The 21296-nt window shown below is 54.2% G+C and overlaps 7 protein-coding genes across 7 annotated transcripts; 3 read left to right on the forward strand and 4 right to left on the reverse strand.

Annotated features, from left to right (window-relative positions):
* Nucleotides 1-1506: 1506 nt before the first annotated feature.
* Nucleotides 1507-3658, forward strand: GMORB2_2801 (Cleft lip and palate transmembrane protein 1 (CLPTM1); the record flags this gene model as incomplete). Its single annotated transcript, XM_035464779.1, has 3 exons — nt 1507-1572; nt 1649-2423; nt 2502-3658. 3 exons carry the CDS (start codon nt 1507-1509, stop codon nt 3656-3658), a joined length of 1998 nt encoding a protein of 665 aa, XP_035319449.1.
* Nucleotides 3659-4880: 1222 nt separating this feature from the next.
* Nucleotides 4881-6574, reverse strand: GMORB2_2802 (4-aminobutyrate aminotransferase / (S)-3-amino-2-methylpropionate transaminase; the record flags this gene model as incomplete). Its single annotated transcript, XM_035464780.1, has 4 exons — nt 4881-5246; nt 5329-5410; nt 5480-6364; nt 6432-6574. The coding sequence occupies 4 exons, from the start codon at nt 6572-6574 to the stop codon at nt 4881-4883; spliced, it is 1476 nt and encodes a 491-aa protein (XP_035319450.1).
* A 581-nt stretch (nt 6575-7155) lies between these two features.
* GMORB2_2803 (Fungal trans) lies at nt 7156-9674 on the reverse strand (the record flags this gene model as incomplete). The annotated part of the gene is made up of 4 exons (XM_035464781.1): nt 7156-8197; nt 8257-8430; nt 8490-9192; nt 9254-9674. 4 exons carry the CDS (start codon nt 9672-9674, stop codon nt 7156-7158), a joined length of 2340 nt encoding a protein of 779 aa, XP_035319451.1.
* A 1146-nt stretch (nt 9675-10820) lies between these two features.
* Nucleotides 10821-12178, forward strand: GMORB2_2804 (phosphoserine aminotransferase; the record flags this gene model as incomplete). The annotated part of the gene is made up of 2 exons (XM_035464782.1): nt 10821-11740; nt 11806-12178. 2 exons carry the CDS (start codon nt 10821-10823, stop codon nt 12176-12178), a joined length of 1293 nt encoding a protein of 430 aa, XP_035319452.1.
* A 474-nt stretch (nt 12179-12652) lies between these two features.
* Nucleotides 12653-14438, forward strand: GMORB2_2805 (tRNA modification GTPase; the record flags this gene model as incomplete). The annotated part of the gene is made up of 2 exons (XM_035464783.1): nt 12653-12922; nt 12978-14438. The coding sequence occupies 2 exons, from the start codon at nt 12653-12655 to the stop codon at nt 14436-14438; spliced, it is 1731 nt and encodes a 576-aa protein (XP_035319453.1).
* Nucleotides 14439-15206: 768 nt separating this feature from the next.
* Nucleotides 15207-15410, reverse strand: GMORB2_2806 (uncharacterized protein; the record flags this gene model as incomplete). Its single annotated transcript, XM_035464784.1, has 1 exon — nt 15207-15410. One exon carries the CDS (start codon nt 15408-15410, stop codon nt 15207-15209), a length of 204 nt encoding a protein of 67 aa, XP_035319454.1.
* Nucleotides 15411-18485: 3075 nt separating this feature from the next.
* Nucleotides 18486-21248, reverse strand: GMORB2_2807 (mannosyl-oligosaccharide glucosidase; the record flags this gene model as incomplete). Its single annotated transcript, XM_035464785.1, has 3 exons — nt 18486-18737; nt 18897-20881; nt 20999-21248. The coding sequence occupies 3 exons, from the start codon at nt 21246-21248 to the stop codon at nt 18486-18488; spliced, it is 2487 nt and encodes an 828-aa protein (XP_035319455.1).
* Between the last annotated feature and the right edge of the window lie 48 nt (nt 21249-21296).

Here is a 21296-nt window from a genome sequence, read left to right on the forward strand (position 1 = left end):
GGGAGGGGGGGGAGGGAGCGCGGGGGACGAGAGAGAAAGAAAGGCCAAGTTGAAGCCGTCGTGAAGAGGATGGTGGGGTAGTTATGGTGGTTTAGGTGATGTCGATGGCGGTGTACATGTAGCTGCGTTGCTGCCAGTTCCTACCCAACAACTTAGCAAACATGAGGTGTTTTCTGAAACGTGAGGAGAATGAAGAAGTAATACTCAGACCAGATTAGTTAAGTATTTAGTATCTAATACTGAGATTCAGAGAATCACTCCGTGACAATCGACGTTCTGTTGTCTGTGACTCATTAAGGGTGGTGTTGTATCCATCTTCCTGTCTAGGCACACAGGTGGGGCACCACAGCAGATTCTCGTGGGCATCTACGAAACATTATTACATGTTATCGAGTAATCTGCAGTGAACATTGCCCTATGGAGGTCCCCGTCACAAGGGTCTCTACAGTGGGAAGCACCACTGACAGCGTTCCCACGTCCCCTGTAAGCTGTAGAACGGTACCTATAGACGAGTAAGGTACGGACCTCCACGGCGAACCTCGCCTGCATCCTAGCTAGATTGGGCATCCAAATGACATGGCTAAGCAGCTCAGGGCTGCAGCCATACGCATCTATAAATAGCCTCATAAGATTGATTTCCTTCCTGATTTAAATAAGCAGCTAGACACACACATGTACCTAGGATATACAATATATAGGTAGAGACCACTGTGTTAGCGTCCATAGGTCATTGTGTATTATCGCCTACTAGAAGCATGCCACGGGTCAGATGTGAAGTCTCTAGATAAAGACAGAGGAGTCTCAGGGAAGCATGGTTATGGTGTTGTCATAGATGAATGTAGCCAGCCATGTAACAACGTATCTATATAAGGCAGAGCATCTGCAGCATAGCTTCAGGAGGAGGACCGGAGATGAATGTACCTTTGGATCGACCCATACCTTGTCTTTTTATGACAGACCTCTTCACTTTCCTCTTGTTCCTTGAGACTTCGTTGCTGATCTACTATTCTGCATAGACAGTTCGTCCCTTCGTCCTCCTGCGTCTCTGACAAGAATAATTGGGAAACTTTATGAGAACACACTATGAACACTGCCAACATACATTTAAGGTATACGTTAGGTGTTGAGTGATGTTGAGTTCTTCATTATTATTTCTCTATTGTTGTTGTATCGGGACATGATGATTTTATGGTCGAGTTCAGCTTACCTAATCTAGGTACTATTTTCTATAACACAAGAAGCACAATCATTGTTGCAATCCTGGCACCGGACCCTCCTTGCCAATCAATCCGGTCACGGCGAGGAGCTTGCGAAACCCGCTTGGTGTCTTCTCCTCTCTTGCTAGCAGCCCCCCCCTCCCCTCCAAAAAAAAAAAAGAACGGCTTTCTCCTCCCACATTTCCGGCGAGGCGTTCGATTCTCGACCCATATTCTCTCATAGGATTATAGGGCAACATCGTGTTGTAGAACACTTTTTTCTACACACCTGGAATCACCTGGTATCATCATGTCTGCACAGCAGGGCGGCCAAGCCGGCGGCCAGCAGCAGCAGCAGCAGCAGCAGCAGACGGGCGTGAGTAGCATCTGGAGAGGACAAGAAGTGCCCTCGTGTGTGTGGCGATCTTACGAGACTGACATAGTGCGCACAGGGAGGATGGACTAGGCTCCTGATCGCCGGAGGTCTGTACCTCGGACTCAACGGCATCATGTCATACGCGACGCAGAAGACGCAAAAGGGCAGCACGGTCACGGACCCCAACACGGGCGAGGTGGTCAAGGTCGCCCAGAACACAGGCCAGATCCCTGCCTACCAACTTCGACCGGATCACCTGGACGAGGGCGCGACGTACCGCGCCATCCCCAAGATTGTCGCGCCCATCTGGCCGCAGGACTCGCACGTCGACATCGTCATCACCGTGTCACCTTCCTTCAGCCCCCTCCCGCTCTCCGACGTCCCCGACGAGTACGTCGTGATGCGGGAGAAGGGCTTCCACATGGACAACTCTTCCGACACGCGCTCAGCCGACGCCAAGATCTCTGTGCCCAAGGCCGTACAGAACAATGGCACCCTCTGGGGCCACTTCTACGTCGGCCTCCCTGGAAGCAACCTCGACCCTCGCGCCCCCGGTTTCGACCCCGGCAGGGCTTTCCATTTCGCATACCCGCTCACCCAGTACTTGCCCAAGAAGAAGGAGGCTAAGACGCGCAACCTGCTCGACGATCTCCCTGCCCCCGTCGAGGACGAAAAGGAAGATGAGCCCGCCGGCCCCATCATCGCCAACTACTACCACCCCAACGCTAGCTTCTCGTTCGTCCCCAACATTGGCGTCAAGGATCTCGCGCAACTGCCGCCCGCGGCTAAGCACTTTCTCCATCTCGAGTCCACGGGCGCCCGTGATGGGTCTGGCCAGAATGGCTGGTACTGTACGTATCGTCTCCGGGCTCTCTCCCTACCTTCGCTTCCGGTATCGGGTCCCCTGACTAACCTGATCTGAAACCTAGACCCTCTGCTCTTCGTCAACACGTTCTGGCAGCTCAGGAGCCACATGATTCCACTCAACGAGACAGTTACCGAGCTTCCCCTGCACATCGACCTCGGCAACATGGCGGCCTGGAAGTTCCAGATGCTGGCCAACATGGAGTTCAACGCCAAGGAGTCGGCCCGGCAGGCGGCCTTTGGTAACGGACTCCCTACAGGCGGCGACGGCAGCGAGATCGAAATGGTCAAGGAAATATTCATCGACACGAACCCCATCCTTCTAGGCATCACGGCCGTGGTCAGTGTCGCGCACATGATTCTGGAGACGCTGGCGTTCGGATCCGACATTGCGCACTACCGCAAGAAGAAGGACAATGTGGGCATCTCTGTGCGTTCGATCCTGGCCAACGTCTTCATGCAGACCATCATCTTCCTCTACCTGCTGGACAACTCGCAGAACACGAGCTGGATGATACTGGGCCAGCAGGTGATTGGCATCCTGATCGAGTTCTGGAAGATTACGACGGTGGTCAACGTGCGGGTCCGCCCTTCGGCCCCGGGCTCCTGGCTCCCCTACTCGGTCACGTTCGAGGACAAGCACAAGCTCACGGACACGGAGGAGAAGACCAAGGAGTACGACGAGATTGCCTTCAAGTACATGTACTGGGCGGCCATCCCTCTGCTGATCGCCTACGGCATCTACTCGCTCTTCTACGACACGCACAAGTCGTGGTACTCGTACATCATCACGACGCTAGTCGGGTCCGTCTACGCTTACGGCTTCCTCATGATGGTGCCGTCGCTGTACATCAACTATCGCCTCAAGAGCGTGGCGCACATGCCGTCCAAGGCCATGGGGTACAAGTTCCTCAACACTTTCATTGACGACCTCTTCGCCTTCACCATCAAGATGCCCTTCCTCCACCGCATGGCCACATTACGCGATGATGTCATCTTCTTCATCTACCTGTACCAGAGGTACAAGTACCGCGTGGACTACACGCGCGTCAACGAGTTTGGACAGGGCGGCGATGACGACGAGCATGAGGATAACAAAGAAAAGGAAGATGAGAAGAAGAAGACGGAGGAGGAGGAGGAGGAGAAATCCAAGGCTATCGAGGCGGAGGCAACCAAAGCTACGGGATCTGCGGCTACTGGTAAGGCCAAGAAGAGGAAGTAAATGCACATCTCGCTATTGCCAGACAAGATAGCAGTAGCAGAAGCAGCAGCAGCCATACAGGAGATTTTACTTGTGTACCTTGAAAGAGTCTAGATTTCCTGTAAAACGAAGAAAAAAAAAAGATAACACAATAAAAAGACTATATATAAAAAATTACATACATGATATGAAGGCGCTTCATCCAAGTACCATGTAGTACCTACAGTTCAATCGAATCTCCACTGCAGGAACACATTCTGCGTGGCCTCGCTCTCCATCCAATGAGGAGGAGGAGGGGGAGGGCTCCATTCCAACGAGCTTCTCCCACCACGTGGATGGGCAAGCCCCGGAAAAGACGCTGGCATCAGACGAGGAACGACGCCAGAGATTCTCAAGCCCGGTTCAGCGCAAGGCCGACTTTGGTAGCCATGATGGTGGTGGTGACATCTGGCGTTGTTGTTGGGTGCTGACTACTATTTTAATTCACCAAAGTATCGAAGAATGCTTCTAGAACTACATCTACAGAATATTATATAATACATTAATTGCGCAATCCGGGGCAGGTACGTAATAAGCATTAGGAATCGTCAGGACTAATCGAGGCAATCTATCAAAGAATCCTATCAGCTTCTACTAATAACTAACCGGTAATAATAAATCCCCCTTGTACATGTAGGCTAATAAAGATATATATTAAAAGATGACTCTTTCTACGTTCGGCGACCCCGCGGCGTGCGAGTGGCCCAATGTGGGGAAGACTCATCCTAACGGCGTCGTTACGACCCTATCGGGACCGGCAAGTTGCCGGGTAATCTTGTTCCTGATGCGTATCTTGACTCTGTTTCTATATTCTTCGATTCTCTCCTCATTCATCCCTTCCTCGATTCATTCCGTCATTTTCTACTGTAGCAGTTTCAGGTTGCGTTGTTGGAGTTGACCCTATCGCAGTGGATATGGCATCGTTCAAGAGAGAGGATCTTGTTCTGAAGAATATCGAGGGGCATCTTTCTTCCCCTCCAATAATTTTAATAATACCTCTACCCCTCCATCTGACATCTTCACACATTCAACATCGACAGTTTCACCATGTACAATACAACGGTGGAGAGTATTAAACGAAAAAACTGTCTTCATAAAAATCATACGGGAAAGAAACATGCTGATGTGTCCCAAATACCTTTCCTTCCATTCCTTGTCCGTTATTCACTTATTCCCCCTCTAGCAGTAATATATAAGATATCCATTACAGGCTACCCAGAGCCTTGTCGAACGCTCCGATCAGAGAAGGAACTATCGGATCAGCTGTCAGTAGGTGTACAAACAGTACCGGGGGCAAGAAGAGTCCAAGTCGACCAAGTCGAGGAGCGGGGGAGGAGAACATACTGTGAGCCTCCTCAAAGATGAGCATGGGACGAAGACGGACAGTCTGGACACCGCACGTGCCAACGTTGACACCCAGCTTCTTCATGGTCTTGACGAGACTGGCGGGGTCGGTCGTGTCAAAGGCAATGTAGGTACCCTGTCCCTTGCCGCGGAGGTTGAGAACCTGGGCGGGGTACTTGGCGGCCAGCTTCTCGAGCTCGGCGTAGAGGGCGTTGCCAACACGGGCCTGGGATTGCTGCGTTAGCTTCTGAATTCCCACCGCAGTGGGACTGCTGTGGCAACAAGGAAAGAGGAGGCTCTCAACATACACACTGCTCGACGAGCTTGTTCTTCTTGATCTCCTCGATGACGGCCTTGCTCATGAGGACACGAGCAGGGTCACCGATCCAACTATGAGAATGTTAGTTGCTATCCGTGGTGGGCAAACAAGGTAAGTAGGTAGTGGTGGACGCAACGTACGTGTTGAACTGGCGGTAGGCCTTGTCGGGAACGAGCATGCGATCACCGAAAAAGTAGCCGGCAGTCTGAGCCTTCTTGGAGAAGGTGACAATGTCAGGGGGCGTAGAGAGGTTCCAGTGCTCGTGACCCCAGAACTTGCCGGTGGCACCGAAGCCGGTCTGGACCTCGTCGGCGATGAGCACGACGCCGTTCTTCTTGGTGATGTCGCGCAGGCCCTGGAAGAAGGCGGGAGAGGCGTGATTGTCACCGCCCTCGGACTGGATGGGCTCGACGATGAGCGCGGCGACGGGGAAGCGCCACGTCTTGATCAGGCGCTCGACCTCGGCCAGGCAGCGGGCCTCCTCGGCCTCGTTCTCCTCCGCGTGCTTCTCGAGGGGGTACTTGAGGCGGGGGAAGGGAGCCTGGGGCCAGTCGAACGACGGGATGTCCAGCTTGTGCACCGCCTTGGAGCGCGTGGTCGACAGGCTGCCGAAGCCCCGACCATGGAAGGAATCGGCAAAGGAGAGGACGGCTAGGTCGGGGGAACCGGGCTTCGAGTTGGCAAGGCAAGAGGTAATCTCCTCCTGGCTCCACTCGGCCTCACCACGCTCCCGACGACGGTACAGCATGAAGGCGGCCTTGTAGGCGAGCTCGTTGGCCTCGGAGCCGGACTGAGCAGTGAAGATGTTGTCGAGACCCTTGGGAGCGACGCTGAGGAGACCGTTCTTCAGGGTGTCAGCCCAGAAGGCTGATGGGAAGTTTCCAACGGCAGGGCGGTTGACCAGAGCCTGGATAATCTCGGGAGACTTGGCAGCCTCGATGAGGTGGGCATTGTTGTAGCCGACGGGAATCGACGCAATCTGGGAGTACACGTCGAGGAAGCGGTTGCCGTCGATATCGACAATGCTATTCCCCCCCCCAATGAGTCAGTCTCGTAGTTTCCATGATAATAAACAAATCATCATCGGCTCACTAGTTGCCAGTGCTCTTGTCGTAGTCAGTGACAAAGTACACGGCACGGGAGTCAAAGAAGGCGTCGAGCTTCTCGACGGCAGCCTTGGACTGAGGTCCAGGCACCTCGGTGACGACAGACGGCTGAAGAACGGAGGAAGACATGGTAACGACTCTCTTGCAGAAAGAATGTTCAAGATAATCTAGGGAGGAGAAAAGGAAAGAAAAGGAAAACCAGAAACTCTTGAGCCAAAGGACGCTTCTTCATTTACGTACTTCCGATGGACTGCGCGACTGGTGGGGTCATTGACCGGCATCTTGCCGGCCACCATAACCAAGCGCTTCTGATTGCCTTTCGGTGTCCTTTGATAGGCAGATAAGGCAGCCGTTTTTGACTGCTTCTGAGACCTTTGCCCCATGGATCGGGCTTCTTCCTTAGCCTTCTGCTTCTGGTTTCCTTACGTACCACGTCGTACATTGGGTGGGGCTTATTTGGGCCGTATGTGCGCGTGTCGCTGTAGGATCTAGATCTCATTACGTCGTATATCCTGCACCATTGCCACTCAGAAGAGTTCCGGGGGGGGACCAGACACCAAAGATACGGGTCGTCCGCCGGCTTCGGGTAACCCGCAGTACCCGCATAGTGTCACCCATAGCCGCCCAACAAATTACCCCTCCAGTTTACCATCCCGCCATGTGCCACTCACCGGGTAGAACACCCCGTCTACCCCTCCGCCCTCCTCCTCCTATGTTCCAGGCGGCCAGAGATTTGCGCCCGATCCCGGGTTATCCGAATGTGTCAGTCCAAAGTCCGGACTGAACATGGTGGAAAACTCATCCATGGTTTGCGGAAATGAAAAGTCCCAGTCCATCGAGGATATAGCTGCCCAGGGCCCAGCCCATGTTGGTGACGACCCCGCCGCCATTCCTGGGCCGCCAGGGTCTCCCCGGGTTCCGCCCCACGACCCGGCAATCGGCGTGAACAGGGTGTGGTCCGGTACCGGTGCTTCGCGAGCAGCGTCGTTGGCCATTCCCGCGGCAGAGGAAGCTGTCGCCTGATTATTGCTGCCCGCGGAGCTGTCATTTTTGAAGAGCATCTCCCACTTCTTGAACCGTGCATAAGGGTTGGATGCATCATCCTGGACATCAAGGCGGGCAATCGCACGCTCAAGGACCTCTATGAGTGATGCCTCGGATCGAGCGGACTCGCCGCCACCGGCCGACAATTCCCGGATGATGCCTACACCGTCTTTGAGTGATTGGCGCAGCCGTTCTGTCTTGCCCTGTAGACATTGCGTGATGATGACGAGGAGGGCGACGCGACACGAGCTGAACTCGGTGTATGACGCCCTGGCAGCACCGACACCGTCCTGGAGGGCCTTGCATGTGTCAATGATGGCCAGCGCAGCTTCGACACAGTCTGAAACCAAGACTGAACGGGCGTCTATTCTCGAGCGAGGACTAGTGTGTGAGTATTGCTGGTGCGGCTGGTACGACGACTGCTGAGCCTGTTCCGCAGGCGAGCTGGAAGCAGACGCACTGCTGCCCCGGTTGGCGACGCGTAAAAAGATGAACGGTCGGCCCGCGAACAAGCGGACCATGTGATACTCGAGGTGGATATGTGCCTCGCGGCGTGTGATGGGGTTTGATGTATGACAGGACGCAAGGTTCTTCCGGCACATGGACTCGGGGATGGCGTCCCACCACTTGTGCAGATCGTTGCTCAGGTCGACCAGTCGACTGAGAGTATCGAACGCGCCGCGCTTGGCATGTAGCTTCAGAGAGGACCTTGAAGAAGTTAGTCACTTGCCATACTCGATCAAGGAGCCTTGCTCGGGTCAGCTTACATTTCCTGCAATATCTTACTGAGTATATCATGGAGCTGAAGAGTAGCCAGCATGGCTTGGATCTGGCTCGTTGACGAGGACGGCCAGATATCTGTGAAATCGACGGTAGGAAGTTCGGCATCGACATCTGTACTCGCTATAGATGTGGGCCTCCCGTGAAATATTCCCACTCGTCTGTGTGCAACTGTCAGTCAAACTACCTGGCAGGTGCATCCTTGGTCAATGAAACTCACCTTTCAATAGCGTATACGGTCCACCACACGCGGATCCTTGTCTCCTTTATGGAGCGATCCAGTTCCCCGCCGGGGTACTTGCGGTGCATGCCGTTTTGTATAGCGAGCTTGATGGCAAGATTGAGGTATATGTATGACAGTCCAGAAGCATCCAGAGGCAGCGTAAAGACGCCCATCAGAAGACATGCCTGGACACTCTCGAGCGATGATACGGCAATAACGTCGGGGAGTAGTTTGCAGGCCTGTTGGTAAAATAAGACGCCGAGAACGTCCTCGGAGTAAGGTCCAGGTTGGGCGAGGTTCCCAGCCTGGTGTTGTGAGTCCAGATAGGCGTACTGCGTACCGATGGCGAGCACTATAAATATTATGCACACAGTTCCAACGTCGCGCCGTGTAAAGTCGGAGGGGATTGTGTACGCTGTATGAAGTCTCTCCTGCAGCCAACCGTATTCGAGATACCAGTAGTTTGTCTCGACATAGCGAAAGAATACCTCGACGAGGAAATCGGCTACGTCGCGGGGTGGAAGTGACGCTGTAAGCGAGGCAAAGGGGTCTGAAGCAGACTGTAGCTCCATAGGGCGGTAATATTCCTTGAAGCTGAGCGGACCGGTATGGTGAGGATGTCCCTGGTCATAGACGCACTGCTCAATCCATTGTTTGATACGCATGGAGAAATTCCAATGAGAAAATTCGCCAGAATAATCTGCAAAGTGTCAGTACCTTCAAGAAGGTTTCTTATTTTTATGTTGTCCTGAGGTACTAACGAGTGATATTGTTTGCCACAGGCTGCACCGTGAAGCTCTCCTCCTCCGGGTCGAGGTAGCCCGAATGGTGAGAACTGGATGCGTCCTGCCGAGGAGTAACAGACCGGTCCCCGCCATCATGCGGTCCCTCGATAGACTGGGCAAGATCTCGGAGGTTTGCAGAATCGAGACTGACATGACCGAGGTAGTGTCGAACGATTCTCTCCATATACCCGAGACGCTCCGTCAGGTCCTTGTTGGCTTCCTGGGACGCCTGGAGTCTAGTCGGATCGTCAGCGGCATTGTGGATGAGGTGTGTGATGCTGTTGAAGATGCTACACTCACCTCTCCGCAAGGTCCGATCCTGCGATGTCAAACCCAGAGTCCGAGAAGTGGCATTGCCTGCGCAGCCGGACGCATCTCTGGCAGGGCACCCCGCCATGGCATTTTTCCTTTAATCGGCGGCAACCATCGCAGCTGCACTCGTAGGCGAGGAATTAGCCTCGGTCTCGTCAGAATACGCTGGGGGGTGATAAGGTAAGCTCACGCTCTCGCCGCACGTTTACGCTCCTTGTCGGCGACGCGACGCAGCTTGGGCCCTTGACGGCTACCCTCTGATGAGTCCATCAATACATGTCCGCTGCACACGCGGACGGCCAGGCCATTTGCGAGTCGCTGAGGATCCGGTAGGTTTCCCTGGTGAGGAGGGAGGCTGGAACGGGTCGTGTAGATTGCGCGAAATGGTAGGTCAGATGAAGGTGCAGTATGAGCAGGCTCTTGTAATGAGGCTGGCTGATGGGGATTGATTGGAGAAGTACAGTACTCATACGTGCTTCTAGGGCTTGGGGCGTTACCCAGGGGGGTGTGGTTTGGGCGGTTGGCGCTGACATACAGGCGTATCGTGAACGGGCGAGGGGCCGGGGAGTGCTAGTCCGACAACTACTGCTGTGGTCCTTTCAGCGAGGAGTAGGGGGGAAAAAGAATTACGACATGATGACCTGGAGAGGTAGCTAGCCATTGGCATCTCGGTGCCATAGCTATCCATATATTGCTGTATAAGTCGGTAAATATATTCTGAGATGTCCAATACTCATCACGCATTGGTTGCATCCGGTTTACCTGTGTTAATATGGAGTATTACAAAGGCTGGTGCGGGGCATTTTCAGTGAACCCCAATTCCCCCACTTCCATTTTCGGCGGGCAGAAAAATTGATATGAGCAGGAAAGACAGGAACCAAGGCAATCGAGGCCAAGAAAAAAAGAGAGAGTTGTAGATAGCCAAGCTTATATATGTATAACGGAGAACCATAATATGCAATATCAGCTAGAAATCGCGGAGTCAGCCCACCCGTGGTGAACAAAACCATATTAAGGCCTGACTCACACTATATTACGATTGCAATGTCAACTCCAGAATCCCGAGACCGGCAGGCGCTATGCGAGACCATTCCGTCACCCCACCATCATATTCGTAGTCTATAAAACCCGCCTGCTCACTTTCATCATAAAGCTCCAAAATCTTTTGAAGCACAATCCACTCATCGAACGCATCGTACTCGAGCAGCAGAACCACGACCTCTTCTCAAATATGCCTTCCAGATCTGACGTTTCCGTCTTCAGCTCGGGCCCGGCCCTGCTGCCGACAGACGTGCTCGAGAAGGCCTCGCAGGCACTGGTCAACTACGACAGCACGGGTCTAGGTCTGGCTGAGCACTCCCACCGCTCCGAGCTGGCCACCAACATCATCAACGAGGCCAAGGCTGACCTGGCCACGTACCTCGACATCCCCGAGGACTACGAGGTGCTCTTCATGCAGGGCGGCGGCACGGGCGAGTTCTCGGCGACGCTGTACAACTTCATCGGATCATGGGTGGCGCGCAAGACCAAGGCGCTGGCTGGCGGCAGCAAGAGCGACAAGGACATCCTGGGCGACCCTGCACTGATGCAGGAGCTCCGCCACACGGTCCAGCACAAGCTCAAGGTCGACTACCTCGTCACCGGAAGCTGGTCGGCCAAGGCTGTGGGTGAGGCCTCGCGCCTCCTGGGTGATGAGCACGTCAATGTCGTCTCCGACGCCCGCCAGGCCAACGGTGGCAAGTTTGGCGTCATCCCCGATGAGTCCACATGGAAGCTATCCGACGACGCTGCCATGGTGTACTACTGCGACAACGAGACGGTCGACGGTGTCGAGTTCCCTGCATTCCCCAAGTGCCTCGAGCCCAAGGCCGACGGATCTGGCCCCATCGTCGTCGCAGACATGTCGTCCAACATTCTGTCGCGTCGTGTGCCCGTTCGCAACTTCTCAGCCATCTTCTTTGGCGCTCAGAAGAACCTCGGCTGCACGGGTATCACTGTTGTCGTCATCCGCAAGGAGTTTCTGCCCCCCAAGCTGTCCCAGCCCAGCCCGGCCATCCTGAGGCAGCTCGGTCTTCCCATCCCTCCCATTGTCTTCCAGTACGAGACGACTGCCAAGAACAACAGTCTCTACAACACGCTCAGCATCTTTGAGTAAGTTACACCCACACAGTAGACAAGTCAAATGGCGGGTGAGAGCTGACTTGATTCTTCCCAAGTGTCTACATTGCCGGCCAAGTCCTGAAGAAGCTCTTGGCCACCTTTCCTGAGGACAAGGTTGCTGGTCAGGAAGCTGTCGCTGACAGGAAGGCTCGTCTTCTGTACGGAGCTCTCGAGTCTCACCCCGATGTCTACAAGGTCGTCCCCGACAAGTCTGCTCGCTCGCGTATGAACATTTGCTTCCGAGTCATCAAGGGCGGCGACGTTGACACCGCCGAGAAGGCCTTCCTCAAGGAGGCCACCAGCCAGAACCTGCTGGGTCTCAAGGGTCATCGTAGCGTCGGCGGGATCCGCGCTTGCAACTTCAACACTATTACCGAGGAGACTATGGAGAAGCTGGTCAAGTTTATTATCACGTACGCCAAGGCATAGAAAGAAGTGGCCGCTCAGGTATTAATGGAGTTATCCTGATACTTTCCGTGGCGCCAGTCCATCTCAAAGTTATCTTGGACAAGGATGGGGGAAAAAAAAAAAGTAAAAAAGTGAATAAAATTTCAAGAAGATTTGGGAATATATAGGAAACAAAAAAAAGAAATGCACAGGTAATCCAACTCTCTACTTGCTATGCATTTCCTTATAGATGATGGAGAACCATGAGCTTAATGCACTAATACTGTGGCTGTTACTGTGGATTTTGGTGTGTGGTGAGACTGTCACTGTAAGATTACAGCCCCAACATCATTAAAAACGGCAGTCGCGTCCCCCTAACACGCTGCACCTGTCATCATCAGCCACCTTAGGCAGACATAAATTCATCGCCTCGTTCTCAGACCCGTCCTCGATACTTGAATTCATTTCGACATCAGCCTCATTCTACTCGAGGAAGCAAAACCCCACTCTTGGCCGATGCTCTGGCGCACCCTTCAGCCCAGGGGACTCACCGGAAGTCTGCGCCGCATCTCGCCCGTCTGCAGTTCCATCTCATCGCAGAAGCCATGGCTCAATAGGGGAGGACGCACCGCAAGGCCGAACTTGGCCTCACACAGCCGCTTACGGCTCTACAGCGCCAGCGCCTCTGGTTTCTCCCCAATAGACGATACGGTCTATGCTCTGTCAACGGCGCAGGGGAGGGCAGCCATCGCCGTCATCCGTGTCTCGGGACCCTCCTGCCTGGATGTGAGTGTGCCGGCACGATGATGCATCCATCCCGATTTGCTTACCCCCCGATCAGGTATACAAGGCTTTATGCCCAGGAAAGGTGGTCCCAAGGCCTAGAGTGGCCACAGTGCGCTCTCTGTACGACCCTGAGGCTTCCTCGGCAGACGCCTCGGCCGTCCTGGACGCAGAGGCCCTAGTTCTCTATTTCCCAGGTCCCAGAACTGTGACAGGTGATGATGTGCTAGAGCTCCATGTACACGGCGGCCCTGCCACTGTCAAGTCTGTCCTATCCGCGGTGCCTCGCTGCATACCCACGCCATCTGACGGCGAGGGCCCGCCGCGCATAGTTCGCTATGCCGAGCCCGGAGAGTTCACCAAGCGAGGCTTTGTCAACGGTCGTCTAGACCTAGCCCAGATTGAGTCCCTGAGTGACACGCTGGCTGCCGAGACGGAGCAGCAGCGCCGAGCGGCCGTCCGCGGCAATTCTGGTCGTTTGGGACGCACGTACGACGGATGGCGCGAGCAACTAATCTATGCGCGTGGCGAGATCGAGGCTCTAATTGACTTTTCCGAGGATCAGCATTTCGACGAGCCGCAGTCAGAACTTCTCTCCAGTGTCACCTCGCAGATTGAGTCGATGCTGCATAGCATCAATCTACATGAGCAAGGCAGCCAACGAAGTGAGCTTCTTCGCGGGGGCATCCGTATCGCACTCTTGGGTCCGCCCAATGTGGGGAAGAGCTCCCTGATGAACTTGGTGGTTGGCCGTGAAGCGTCTATCGTGTCGGGCGAGGCTGGCACGACACGCGACATTGTCGAGGCCAGCCTCGACATGCGTGGGTACCTATGCTGCTTTGCCGACACGGCCGGCGTCCGATCATCTGGAGACGATGGGTCAGTGGGTGCCATCGAGGAGGAAGGCATCCGCCGAGCTATGAAGAAGGCTCGAGAGGCCGACGTAGTTATAGTCTTGGCATCGGTTGAGCAAGGCCCCGGCGGTCCAGCCATCTGCTTTGATGAGAGGACGCTCGACCTGGCCGCTCAGGCCAAGTCCAGCATAGCGGTCCTCAACAAGATCGACGCCGTGAGTCCAGAGATATTGAAGACTCTGATAGATGAATTCCAGCAGACTGTTGCCAAGTGGAGTCCCGAACTAGCAGCCGGCGGCGTGGTGGGGATATCTTGCAGGCAGGCCGAGGCCGCGGGGAGTGTGGTCGGAGCAAAAGACCTGGGTGGCATACAGTCCCTCATCGACGGCCTGGTGTCCTGCTTCTCGCGCATGACGGCCATGCCCGTCGACATGCAGGACCTGTTGGGCGTGACAGAGAGGCAGCGGCAGCTGCTGGTCAAGTGTCGTGGGCACCTCGAGGACTTCATGGCCGAAGCGCGGCCTGACGATGACTCTGAGAGGGATTCCGACGCGGTGCTGGCGGCTGAACACCTCCGTTACGCGGCCAATTGCCTGTCTCGTATTACGGGGAGGGGTGATGCTGGTGATGTGGAGGATGTGCTAGGCGTCGTTTTTGAAAAGTGAGTCAGTCCTTGCTCGAGGCGATGTATTGTACAGCAACTAACGAGACATGTTAGGTTTTGCGTGGGCAAGTAAACGGGATGATGGATTACTACTCAGTGCAAGCGACGTACTACCGAAGTAACCCAATATGATATCGAGTCAACGCTTGTACTATTACCGTATGCATATCATCACTGGAGCATCTTGACACATAGGGAGTCATACGGAGATGGGAGACGTGCAGAGAAAGAGTTGTGAGAAGAAGAGGATTATCTTGTATTTCGCGATGTATACTAGCATATACCAACAACAACAAAAACAACAACAACAACAACAACAACAACAACAACAACAACAACAACAACAACAACAACAGTCTATTTGCCCAAAGTCCTCAAACACCTCATGCCATGAATATTAAAGGTGTGGATTTGTAAATCTTTCATGCCCAGCACTACCGGTTTCGCCTGTTGCCAATGCCACGATTGCTCTGCGGCTCTAAGAGTAATAAGAAGAGAAAGAAGAAGACAGGAATTAGGTGAGAGGATGCAGTCGAAAAAAGAGGAGAGGGGAGTGTTGAAAACAAGACAAGATAAAAGCGAATAAGGGAGAAGAGAGACAGCATGAGAGGAAAGAAAGAAGCAAAGAGAAGAAGAGGGCGAAACACAGTAAAGAAGTTCAAATCAAAACGGCTTTATATATGTAATCATAACTGACAAGTCGCAAACTTCCCAGTCAAGTGTGCTGAACAGTGGTGAAAGAGAAGAAGAGACGAGGGGGTTCAAGACCCTAGTTGTAGCCGGATCGGCCCTGATCCTTGTCGTCGTCATCCCCGAAGCAGAGGACCATAGGACCCTTGTGGCTGTCATTGTCGTCGGAACCGTTGTAGCCGCTGCGGCCCTGGTTGGAGTTGTCATCGTCCTGGTCGGGGCCGTTGTAACCGCTTCGGCCAAAGTTGGTAGCGGGCGTGGTGAAGAAGGTGAAGGTAGACATGGTGATGGTGATGATGCTGAAGGTGCTTTTTCTTTTCTTTTTCTTTTTGGGGGGGGGTAGAGAGGGATATCTGTTTGAAGTGTGTCGGTATGTAGAGGATGTCTGAGAATCTCTCGAGATGAGTAGATGATTGTATGAGTGTGTTGATGATATAGAAGGAAAGGAAGAATGAAATTATGAAAAGGAAGAACAGACGACATATATATACACATTTCTCTCTCACTCACTCACGCAGACAGACTCGCCCTCTCTCTCTCTCTCTCTATGGACAGCACCTATGGCATGGAGCATAAGAGGGATATCAACACACACACACACACACACACACATACACACCCCACCCCCCTTCTCTCCCTCCCTCCCTCCCTCCCTCACTCCCTCTAGAGAAAGATATGGTCCAATCATGATGGAAAATTCGTCGATGGTAGGGCTGATGCTAAGGGCGGCGCAGGGGGGAGCAGGGCGGTGCCCCCATCCCCCGCGGGTTGCTCGGGTCCCGTTATTTACGATGACGCAGGATTAGGCGAGAGGCACGATAGAGCACTGAAGAGCAGTGCTCCCTTTCTCATCTAGCCTCGCGTGTACAGGTAGTAGGTTGCCGAATGCCGTTGCTGCAAGAGGCTACCTTTTTGCTTAGTCGAGCATTCATGCTAGGGGGCCGTCTTGTTGCAAGGATGAGAGTACGACCACATACGAGCTAATACTATTAATACAGAGGGTACTAGTATTATTACAGTAAGGTGTACGGAGTACATGGTCATCTCAGTATCATCATTATATGTATGAGCTGCAGGGATGTCCCACTCGATTGGTTTCGGTGCCTGGGGTGTGTTACTCACGTGGACATTTCTTCACGCCCCTTCTTTTTCTTCTTTTTCTCTTCGTCCGAGGAGGATGATACCTAAGAGCGTCATTGCTTGCTCTTCCCGTGCATGACAACGCAAGCACTGCTTATTGACCTGATGGACATGTGACCCATCTCCGAGGCTTTTACTTATCGACTTGATGAGGATAGAATCCATCTTCGAGGCCCGGGAACAACGTCAGCTCAAGACTAAGATGAAGAGGAGCAGAGAGGGAGGGAGAGAGAGAGAGAGAGAAAGTGTCACGTCATCAGACACCTGTCCGGAGAGAGGGCCGGAGTTGAGTCAACACTCCGCCGAGCCTGCCCCACGCTTCATTGTTCTTATTTTCGCTGCTTAACAAGGAATGTCGTAAGTCGTAAGGTCCTATCAGGCTACTACAGTACTGATACCAGTATTAGTGCGCAGTACTCCGTACGGATAACCATGGCTACCGATACATCCTAATTCCGGTAAAGTCCCTAATCATAATACTGAGTCACACGGGATACACGGCAGAAATGAGGCAATGAAGCATCCTCCGTGTAGACTAGGCAGCGCAGGCGTACGGCAGGGCATACAAGCTCATGCAAGCCTTATTAATGATACACCACCGATGGAAAGGATCGAGGAGACAGGAACCAAAAATCTCGACCTCGCCCCGGGTCCCTCCGTCCATCTCCAGGCTCCAGGGTGCCTTGCCTAGCTGCTGGGGTCCCACCGAACGCGGGACGGGCGGCCGCTCTAGCGCCCGTTTTGCCATCTGGCCCCCGACGCCTCATACTTGACACTGACAGACTTGCTGCCGAATTGGCGGTGTCACTTATCAGGCAGGAATCCAGGACTCGCGGGAAAGTGAATTCGGTCAGTGGGAGTGCCAACAATAAAGAAAGGATATTACCCTCCGGCCGGCACCTTCCTTCCCTTCCGCACACCACATCCATGGACCATCACACACACACACACACACAGAACAAAACAAAAAGCCACACGCCAGTCACACCTGCCTTGCCTTGACACCTACGCACCTGCCCTGACCTGCATGCATCGTCACTGCCGTCATCTGACAAATACTAGACATCGCACTTGCCTTCTTACTCTGGCTCTTTCCCTCTACCAGATGCAGTATTAACAATCATGACTCTTCTTTCTCTCCCTCTTCCCTCTCCCTCTCCTTCTCTTACTCCAGCCCCGGCTGATGACGGTGTCTTGTAGTAATCATCATCTCATGTTCTGGAATCATGCTACTGCATCAATCATCATCAGCATCATGGCCAATCCACCATGAGCAATCACCGCACACGCACATCACGTACTCGCCGTACACAGCCTTGGCACTCTCGCAATCTGCTGACATTGCCCGTTAAACACTACTGGTATTACTGCCGGTACTGAGTAGCATTACTCTCTGCGGTTGTCGACCCCGTCGCACCCCTCCCCCCTTACGAACTAATAGTAGCCAGACAGCCAGGAACACGCTCCCGAATCACTGGTCTTGCTTACCTCACTCAACCTTCATCTCGCCTCACCTCAGTAAGAGCCATGTGGCAAAAGGAACACAGCCACCCAAATTTAGCATCATCGTCAGCGACTCAGCATTAGGAATCATAGATCCTCTGATCTCGTTGGTCCCGGCTCATAGTCTGCTCAGATGATGACAGGGGCTCATCAATAACAAGACTTACGAGATACGACCCATTTGACCGTTACGGCTGACATTGGGCCCTTTGGGGCCTCCTTTGGGGGCTTCTCTTTCTTTCTTCCTTTTTTTATTCGGTCCCCATTTCTTTCTTTCTCTACACTATAGTCACTCCCTATCTCACCCCTCACCCTCTCATTTCGTCAAAGTCGAATCACAACGAAATTTCTAACTCTTTTCTCCATTTCTCTCGTCACCGTGTCATATGATTTTACATTCAGCCTATTCGTTCGCCTTACGACTTCTCCCCCCTTCCTTTCCCCTAAGATCTTCCCAAGACGGCTCTTTCACCCAACGGGTACGAGTGCTTATTGTTTTACTCGGCATACGACGGCAACACACACACACACGCACGCACGCACGTACATTCTTCGTTTCTTTATTGGCTCGCAATATCAGCTGCCAGTATGACTCTGCTCTGCTTGATCCTAATTTTGTTCTAGCGCGCCCATCCTATATCCCACATCCTACCTATTTCGTATCCCCCGTCGCGCGCGCTTGGCGCCCAACTCGTCTTGTCTCGCCTCGTTTTCTTTACAGCTCGTCTCTCACGTGCTTGTCACCGTCATCGCCCAATTCCTCCATAGCCATAATCTTGACCACCAGGCTCGTCCAACCCGTGAAATGCTGCGTGCGCTGTCCGGCTCCCGTATCGGGGTTGTATTGTTCCCACGCGAAGCCCGTCTCCTCCCAGCTCTTATACACCGTGTCCACTAGGTTCTTGCGCAGGCTGTTGTACATGTCGCGCGCCTTGGCCTTGTGAGGCCCATCCTGGGTTGCCGTATTCTATTTTCAATGTTAGCCAATCCTGCGTCCTCTCTCTCATATCGCGTTTTCCCCTTCCCACTGAGGGGGTAGATACATGGGTAGAAACATGTACGAATATGATACGATGTGGTGCGATGCGATGCGGAGTGTGCGCGTGAGCAGATAGGTGAGTCATACCTTGAGCTGCGACAAGACGAGATAGTTGATGGGCATCCAGACCGGACTGCGCCAGTAATTCTCGCCCGTTCCGTAAAAGGCATCCTGCTTGCTGAGGCTACGGATCCCGTGGGGGCTCCAGAGATGATCCGGGTCGGAGATGAGGTCGAGGATGCGTCCCAGCTTGGGATCGTCCGGCTTCATGAGGCCGACGAGGAAGGGGAAGAGGGAGACGTATCCCTTGTGACAGACGAGGACGCTCTCCTCGAACTCGTCGATTGTGGCGTCGCAGTAGCATCCCTCATCCTCGGACCAGTGCAGGTCGTCGAGGTTGTGGGTGATGGCGTCGAGCGTCCGCTCCAGGTCATCGACGTCCTCAGTGCGGCCGATGGCCTTGGCAATGTTCATGAGCGACTTGGTCATCAGGCCGACCCACGACATGAGGTCGACGTGCAGCTCGCCCGGGTGCGGCGGCTGCGGACGCGGGTAGTCGTCGATGCCGCTCGTCAGGATGTGCGTCTCGGTACGCCCGCGCCACCGGTAGGCCTCCTTGGTCGAGTAGGCCTCGCGGTCGTAGGCCTTGATCTCGCCGCGCTGCGTCTTGCGGAACCAGTCGTACTGTCGTCGGAGGAGCGGGTACATGTCGCTCATGTATTCCTCGCCCAGCTCCACGTGATCCAGGTGCGCCGTCCGCAGGTCGCCTTCCCCTCCGGCCTTGGTCTCGGCGCTCTCGCCCGCAGCCTTGGCCTGACGCAGACGCTCCGTAAAGCTCTCGATGATGAGGAACAACGTGGGCGGGTTAGCGTATATGGGATACTGTACCTGGAACTCGGAGGGAACTTTGGTGCGTGCCTCGTCGCCTAGAATCTGCTCGCGCGGAATCCACCCGTCGCTGTCCATGGTTTTGAACCAGCTGCGCACAATTTCGAGCGTCAGGTCCATGTCCCAGTCGGCAATGGGCACAAGGTGGAAGCCCTCGTCCCACAGGAACCCGCGCGGGAAAAAGGGCCGCGACGGAACACTAGTAAAGAGCTCGTAGGGTCCCTCAAACGTCGGCTTGTTGCTGGCGCGCGCCCTCGCCGCCTCCTCCCAGAAACGGTCTCCCTCCTCCTCGTACTCCTCGGCGTAGGACCGGTCAATGACCTGGTGGCCGTGGAAGTAGCCGATGCCGCCGGCTAGATTGGAGAACATGCTCTTTCCAAAGGTCCTGTACTTTTCGTCATTGGCAAAGGGCGGCTGAATGTCAAAGGTACGGGAGAAGCGTTCGTTGAAGGACTCGGAGGCGGCCTTGATCTCGCGCGTGACGTCGTCGGACGTTATAGCCTTGTCAGCCGAGCCAGACTCGAAGATGACGTCAAACTCGAAGCCGCCCAAAAATGTCTTCTGCACAATCTGCACGTTGCCCTCTCCCGGTTTGTGAGGTACGCGATACACCAACCACGGCGGTGGCGGGTTCTCAGGGTCCATGTTAGCCTGGAACTTCTCGGCCGCCTCGCGCAGCTTCTGGAACACAACCGGCTTAGCCTGCCACTGAATATTGTCGTTTGCATCCATGCTGTTTACTACGGACGTGTCGCCGCTCAGTTTCAGCTTGTCGCTCAGCGGGTGCTTGGTGGTCGGGTGGCGTCCCTCGCCCTTGGTGACCGTCACCTTGAAGTCGCCCAGGGCCTCGGACCTGCCCTTGAAGGACACATCACCGTCGAACCCGAGCTCACCACCCTCTCCCACGGCCGCCAGCTGCCTCTCTTCGCTCACGCCATCGCCCTCCTGCGCAATGTAGTAGTACACATTGGTCTTGACATCGGCGGGCGCTCCCTCCTGGGGCACGCCTTTAATCCTGACGGCCCAGCTGCCGCCATGCGTGCCGCCGGGCACCTTAACCCATGACGTCGAGATGTCGAGGTGGTTGCCGTCATCGTGGATTGTCTGCACACCGCCCACGCGGGGGTCGTACTCGTCCCAGCCGTAGCCGTGAATCTCTCCCTGCTCACAGGTGAATCGGAATTCTTCGACATGGGTTGGTCAGCATACACATGATCCTTGCTCTCGTCCAATTGGCTTGTTCTTCGCAAGGTGTATGCGGAAAGAAGAAGAACAAGAAAAAGGAGGGGGGAGAAACCCACTATCTGGAACCTGCTGGTACGTCTCGACACCTCCCCACATGAGAGCCGTCCAGAGGCCATTGGGTACCCTGGGCCTAGACCCAAAGTACAAGTTGGGCTTGTACGGTCCCCAGAAGAGGCTCTGGTTATTGAGACGCTCCGTCTCAGTAGCCAATATTGATGTCGATGAGGGAACTGTACCCGAGGAGGCAGAAGCGCTCAGCGCTAGGGCCGCGGTACCGCCCAGCAGGAGTTGGCTGAGCTTGGCCATCTTTGTAGGCGACAGGGGGAAGAGTAAGAATGAATCATGCGAGTAATG

This window comes from Geosmithia morbida, assembly GCF_012550715.1.
Source record: "Geosmithia morbida isolate 1262 chromosome Unknown scaffold_14, whole genome shotgun sequence".
Taxonomy (NCBI): Eukaryota; Fungi; Ascomycota; class Sordariomycetes; order Hypocreales; family Bionectriaceae; genus Geosmithia; species Geosmithia morbida.